The 7,118-nt window shown below is 47.0% G+C and overlaps 1 protein-coding gene across 1 annotated transcript; it reads left to right on the top strand.

Moving 5' to 3' along the window:
- The first annotated feature begins 460 nt into the window (after positions 1-460).
- On the top strand, positions 461-2,651 carry LOC138656868 (uncharacterized). Its single transcript, XM_069744185.1, has 6 exons — positions 461-605; positions 688-762; positions 890-1,012; positions 1,103-1,304; positions 1,398-1,557; positions 1,663-2,651. The coding sequence occupies exons 1-6, from the start codon at positions 561-563 to the stop codon at positions 2,576-2,578; spliced, it is 1,521 nt and encodes a 506-aa protein (XP_069600286.1). The 5' UTR covers positions 461-560; the 3' UTR covers positions 2,579-2,651.
- Positions 2,652-7,118: the final 4,467 nt, after the last annotated feature.

Raw genomic sequence — 7,118 nt, 5'->3', positions numbered from 1 at the left:
GCCACCTTGACCACAGCCACCTGGACCACAGCCACCTGGACCACAGCCACCTGGACCACAGCCACCTGGCCCACATCCAGAAAATCTGAAAAGTAAGTTTTGAAGACCCCAAATCTGCTACTTCAATGTGTAGAGCAGATTGCAAGTGTCTTTTAACTTACAGACCTACCAGGACCACAGCCACCTGGACCACAGCCACCTGGACCACAGCCACCTTGACCACAGCCACCTTGACCACAGCCACCTTGACCACAGCCACCTGGACCACAGCCACCTGGACCACAGCCACCTGGCCCACATCCAGAAAATCTGAAAAGTAAGTTTTGAAGACCCCAAATCTGCTACTTCAATGTGTAGAGCAGATTGCAAGTGTCTTTTAACTTACAGACCTACCAGGACCACAGCCACCTGGACCACAGCCACCTGGCCCACATCCAGAAAACCTGAAAAGTAAGTTTTGAAGACTCCAAATCTGCTACTTCAATGTGTAGAGCAGATTGCAAGTGTCTTTTAACTTACAGACCTACCAGGACCACAGCCACCTGGACCACAGCCACACAATGTCCTCTTCCGGCAGCCCTCCTCCACAGCAACAGCAGGTATCGGTAAGTAAAAAAAATTTTTTTGGTTTTTTTTTTAAATTTACATCATTTTGAGTCACTACATGCATTTATTATGTTTAAACAGGAATCAGAATCCGATGAGGAGCTGTCGGAAGGGACCGAGACGGGTGGAGACATCGAAGTGGAGGAGGAACCAAGTGTAAGTAGTGGTGAAACACTTGCTTCACACATCACACTGCACCGTACACAAAACAGAATTTCATATATAACGTAACACAGAAAACATATACATACATTAAAGCTAATTTTTTTATCCTTTATTTCAGTCTCCTGCTGCTGCTGCTGCTGCTGCTGCTGCTGCTGCTGGTGCTGCTGAACGTCCAGCACAGCATGAAGGTTCTCCCAGGCGCTCCCAGAGTCGGCGGACTCGACGCCGCGGTCGGCCATCAGTGAGTCGGTTTTTTGTGGGGCTTCAATTGTTAATTTTTTGCTTTCAGTCTACTAATTTTTAATTCTTTCTTTTTTTTTTGTTCTAACAGGCTTCACAGTGTGCTCCCGAATACGATTCAGATATCGATATTGAAGCCCTCATCGAGGAGGTTCGTGAACGGGAGCCACTGTGGAACATGGCTGACCGCAGGCATGCTGATACCAGTGTCACCCGTCGGCTCTGGTTGGAAGTATGCCGGAACATCTTTGCGAGGTGGGAGGACCTTCTTCCACAGCAGCAGAGCAAACTATGTAAGTATTCACTTTTCAGTGATGTTTTGAGCTGAATGTAATGTCTTGCATTTACGAATATTTTTTTTTTTTTCTTCATTCCTGTCTTCACAGGTACCAAGGTTAGGAAGCGGTGGCGGTCATTGAGGGATCGCTTTAAGAGGGAGTTTAACGAGGAGATGCAGGCCCCGAGTGGCTCAGCAGCAAGGAAGAAGAGGAGGTACAGATATGGCACGAACCTCTCCTTCCTGAGGGAAACCATGCTGAGTAGAGTGTAAGTATTCAACATCACAGTAAGAACCTGTCTAATCACAAAACTTTTGTTTCAGTCCGGCCTTTTTCATATCAATATATTAACTTATTTTTTTTTCTTTCACAGCACCTACTCCAGCCACCGTGCGCCTGCATCTACCTCTGCACCCTCTGAAGCGATCCCTCCTGAGTCCGCCACCGGGGACCACGTCGGTAGGCCCCACACCTCTCACCCCTCTGTCCCCTCCACTTCATCCGCCTCTACCAGTGGAGTGCAGCCTTCCTTACTCGCATCTGATGGTCAACAGATAGCGTTCCCTTTACCCCACCCCTCTGACCCTGCCACCTCTACACCACCGGTAGGTTCATGGCGGCAGCGTCAGAGGGGTCAGGAAAGGAGCTATGCTCCTGAGTTCTTGCATCTAAATGCAGGCTTCCAAAATTCATTTAAAATTTTGGGAGAACAAGTGACTGCTGGTTTCAGCATGATGCAATCACGCATGAGTGAAAACCAACATGAAATCAGCAGTCGCTTGGATAGACTGCATTTAGATGTAAGTCAAGCTCCAGCCAATCTTTTTTTTCAGTCCATGCTCAGGAGCATGGAAAAGCTTTCTTTTGATCAGCAGATGCGGGTAATGAATAGCTGCCATAACGCTCTGCTGAAGGTAATTAACGAACCCCAATCTACCCCCACACCTCCCCACACATCCCAGTCTCAATTTCAACACCATGCCCCACAATATCACCGCCAGTCCCAATATCCACATCACTCTCAATATCAACATCACTACCAATACCCAACCCGGCCCACAACCCAAATGTATTCACCCGTGTTTTCTTCATCTTTGCCCAGCTTTCCTTCCCCAGTAAGTTTTCCACCTACCCCAACACAACACCCCTCTGGTCAGCCTCCTGTTTTCCCCCCCCCTTCCACTACAGACGCAACAGGTAGGGTTTCCCCAATCCCACCTACCGACGTGGTCCAACCTTCCAGCCCCTCCTCCCATAGTTACTCCACCCAACAATACCAGGACCTGTGAACCTGGAATGTACTTGTACATAGTTTTTTTTTTTGCCAAAAAAAGAAAGGTTCTTTAAATTACCAAAAAAAAAATTGTGTGGGAAAATTACCCACAAAAAATATATTTTTTGAAATAAACATAATTCTGGTTTACAATCTACTGTGTGTGTGTGTTCATTAATTAAGGTAAATATGAAAGGTTAAGTGAAAAGAAACACCAGACGTTTTCAAGGTTTAACAAAATGGTTTTATATTATATTAGCAAGCAAACCACACACACTCTTTTTTTTTTTTTTTTTTTTTTTTTTTTGTGGCAGTTGCTACCAAAAAATTTTGGAAAAAAAAAAGAAAAAAAATTAAAAAAAAGTCACACAATTATGTCTTGCCATGGAATCCGCCCAACAGGTGACAAAAAATATTCAGCAAACTGTTCCCTCATCCTAGTAACAGAACCGGTGGAGCGAACAGAGGCACTTCGGTAATCCCACAAGGATGTCTCCAATTGTTCGTCATCCAAGGAAACGGGCTCCTTTGAAATAACAAAATTATGGAGCACCACACATGCCTTGACAACATCGTCTACAGTTTTTGTATCCAGTTTTATTGCCGTCAGCAGAACTCTCCACTTTGCTGTCAAAATACCGAAAGAGCACTCTACCACTCTTCTTGCTCTGGTAAGACGGTAATTAAATACCCGCTTGGTGCGGTGTAATTCACGGCTGCTGTATGGTTTCAGTAGGTGCGGCGACAGTTGAAAGGCTTCATCACCTACACACACATAGGGCAAGGCTGGTTCACTGGTTCCTGGGAGCGGTCTTGCTGGCGGGAAATTGTATGTATCTCCATACAGGCAGCGACCCATCGGAGAGTTTTTAAACACTTGGGAGTCGTTGGACCGGCCATACGCTCCTATATCCACAGCAAGGAATCGGCAGTTGGCGTCAGCAATAGCCATGAGTACAATTGAGAAGTATTTTTTATAGTTATAGTACTCTGATCCTGTTCCTGCCGGTTTTGCAATCCTAATGTGTTTGCCGTCCACAGCACCAACACAATTTGGAAAATTACACATTCGCTCAAATTGTTCGGAACTTCTCATCCAGATTTCCATTGTTGGTTGTGGGATATACTCCAGCTGTAAAGTGTCCCAAATCGCACGACATGTGTCCTTCACAATTCCGCCAATAGTGGAAATCCCCAGCCGGAATTGGAAATGGAGTGAAGTCAAAGACTCACCCGTAGCTAGGAAGCTGCAGGGAAAAATAAAAAAAAATGTAAAAAAAAATTGCACAGACCATCAACCAAGAAAAACAAGTGGAATGGCCTCAAATAAACCAACAAATTACATGCTACAGTAAATGCGGCGCAATGTGTCAGCGCAGTATTCTCTGCAGCATGTAATAACATTCAATATGACCAATGACACGAGAAAAAAAAACAAGTGGAATGGCCTCACATAAACCAACAAATGACATGCTACAGTAAATGCGGCGCAATGTGTCAGCGCAGTATTCTCTGCAGCATGTACTCACATTCAATATGAGCAATGACATAAAGAAAAAATGCTTACCGCAGCAGGCGCGGGCTGGGCCGGGTGGAAAAGGGGCATGTGCCCCCTGGGCCGGTCACCAAGCAGCTGATTCGGGCTGCTGGTGGCCAGCGCTGTGTTCTCTATGTCCTGGCAGCTGCCTCACAGTGGAGCTGCAGACACGCCCCCTGCTCCCTGTGTGCGCCGGCTGCTGAGGTAGAGGAACACTGCTGCATGTAACTGCTGGAGATCTGCATGTGGATGGCCCAGACATCAGTGAGTACCTTCAGCTCTGTGTGGTGAGGGGGTGAACGCTGCTGCTCACCTCCTGATAAGTCCAGGGCCGGTCTCTATAGTATCAGTGGCCGCTCTGCTGATGCTCACAGATTTATTGCAGGAGTCTGAACTGTCACCCTGTCAGTGCCAGGTCATCGGCTCCAGGGTCACCAGACTGCAGGAAAGTTCAGCCTCCTGCAATAAATCTCCCTATACAGAGAGTGAACAGAGACTGTCTACAGAATCCAGCACTGGAGTGATCAAGCCTGAACCTGGTGACCAGACATCACATGCTATATACATGGCCCTGTATATATATACAGTGCATGTATGTCCTGGGCCAGGTGCAGGAATGATCCATCCAGTGTATATAACATTGTATATCTGTGCCTATGGTATACCACTATCAGGGACGTCACTACAGAGGTTGCAGCAGGGCCCGGAGTGTTAAGGGACCCCTAAGCACGCAGAGCTACAAAATGGGCCACCGGCCCTCTAAATCCTCTGCACAGGCCCTGGTGCGTGCTCTTTTGCTGAACGCGCTGACCAAGGCCGTGGCGGCCCACATGAGCACAGCCCTCATTTGTGCTTGCGTACACGGCTGCAGCTTTTGTCAGTGAAGGCAAACAGGAGAGCGCACGCACCAGGGCCTGTGCAAAGGTTTGAAAAGGCCGCCACCACACGCAGAGACACCAGAGCCTCACCGTGTCTGACCCTGGCCAGAACCAGCATCAGAGAACAGTGCTCTCCTCACCAATCCCCGGCCGGCATCCGCCCCACGCCCTTAGCACCTCCGATGCCGGCTGGACAGTGGACCCTCCTCATCCTCCACTATCTCAGGTGAGAACCAAGATGAAACCTTTTGTAAGTATATGCAGCATTTGCAGTTTGACCTGTCTAATGTATATTGTATACTGTTGTATATACATTATATAGGTGAAACTGCGGTACGTACATTATATAGGTGATACCACTGTGTGTAATATACTGCGACCGCTGTGTATAGGCCATATAGGTCAGCCGCAGTGTTTATGTGCGTGTGTGTGTGTATATATATATATATACATACACAGACACACACACACACATTTGTACTCACACAGCGTCTGGCCTTTATGGGCTATACATAGCAGTCGCAGTATATTACACACAGTGGTATCAGCTATATAATGTACATACCGCAGTCGCGGTTTCACCTATATAATGTATGTGTGAGTGAGTGTGTGTGTCTATGTATGTGTGTGTGTGCGCACGTGCATGTATGTATGTGTATGTATGTATATATATACCGTATGTGTGTGTGTGTGTCTATGTGTGTGTGTGTGCGTGCATGTATGTATGTGTGTCTATGTATGTGTATATGTGTGTGTCTGTGTGTGTGCATGCATGTATGTATGTGTGTCTATGTATGTGTATATGTGTGTGTCTGTGTGTGTGCATGCATGTATGTATGTGTGTCTATGTATGTGTATATGTGTGTGTCTGTGTGTGTGCATGCATGTATGTATGTGTGTCTATGTATGTGTATATATAGATATGTGTGTGAGTGTCTGTATGTGTGTCTACGTGTGTGTATGTATGTATGTATGTATGTATGTCACAGAAATACTTATCTTCAGGTGCAGGGCCCCAAGACAATCAGTCCAGCGATCATCCACAATTGCAAGTATCCAAAAACGAGGCAGCACTCCATAGTTCAATATAAAAGCGTGCAGGGTTTAATTTACCCACATATTCTGGCAACGTTTCAGCTCACAATGAGCTGAAACGTTGCCAGAATATGTGGGTAAATTAAACCCTGCACGTTTTTATATTGAACTATGGAGTGCTGCCTCGTTTTTGGATACATATATATATACACGTAATTGTTGGATTATAAGACGCTCCGGATTATAAGACGCACCCCAAATTTTGAGGAGAAAAATAAGAAAAAAATATTTTTTTAATAAAATGGTGGTGCTTCTTATAATCCATGCGTCTTATTGCTTACTGGGTGCAGTGAAGGGGGGTCTCAGGGTCGTTGCTGGAGGAGGCAGGAGTGGGGTGATGCTGCAGGCCAGGATGAGGGGGGCACTGATGTGCGGCGTGATGGTGTGGGGGGTCTTGTGCTGGTGCATGTCTGGTGCTGCTGCTGGGTGTCTCTGGATGCCTGGCGGTTGCTGGCCGGTGCTGCGGGTGTCTCCGGTGCCCAGCAGTGCTGCGTGGGTGTCCGGCGCTGCCATTTTGCGACAGGCCAGAGCCCCAGTAATTCCACGGTTCCCTGTGTGTGTGCGGTGGACTCCGAGAATATGGCCGAGAATATGGGCTAATAAAGAGTCCACTGCTTAAAGGGATTGTCTCCCACTAGGACAACCTCGTCTTAAACTAAATGTTCGGTTGCGATAAATTAATAAAACCTATACTCACCTGCCGTGCCAGCGCCGTTCCCACAGAGGCTGTGATGTGGTGTTATGACACGTGATGCCCGGAACCAATCAGTGCTGGTGTCACTGTCTTCGCCTTCAGACAAACTGAACATGAAGAGGACGTGCAGGGTGAGCTGCTTGATCCCGACGTCCTCTTCATGTTCAGATTGTGTGAAGATTGAGACAGTGACACCAGCAATGATTGGTGCCGGGCATCAGGTGTCACAACACCACATCACAGCCTCTGTGGGAACGGCGCTGGCACAGGAGGTGAGTATAGGCTTTATTAATTTATCGGGGCCGAACATTTAGGGGTTGTCCTAGTAGTGGACAAGCCCTTAAATATTTGG

This window comes from Ranitomeya imitator, chromosome 1, assembly GCF_032444005.1.
Source record: "Ranitomeya imitator isolate aRanImi1 chromosome 1, aRanImi1.pri, whole genome shotgun sequence".
Lineage (NCBI taxonomy): Eukaryota > Metazoa > Chordata > Amphibia > Anura > Dendrobatidae > Ranitomeya > Ranitomeya imitator.
This window is presented reverse-complemented; position numbering and strand designations above follow the sequence as displayed.

Coding starts and splice junctions, on each gene's coding strand:
- LOC138656868 (XM_069744185.1), top strand. CDS start 561: ATGTCCTCTTCCGGCAGCCCTCCTCCACAGCAACAGCAGGTATCG. Junction 763..889: donor AAGTGGAGGAGGAACCAAGT/GTAAGTAGTGGT, acceptor CCTTTATTTCAG/TCTCCTGCTGCTGCTGCTGC. Junction 1,305..1,397: donor ACAGCAGCAGAGCAAACTAT/GTAAGTATTCAC, acceptor CTGTCTTCACAG/GTACCAAGGTTAGGAAGCGG.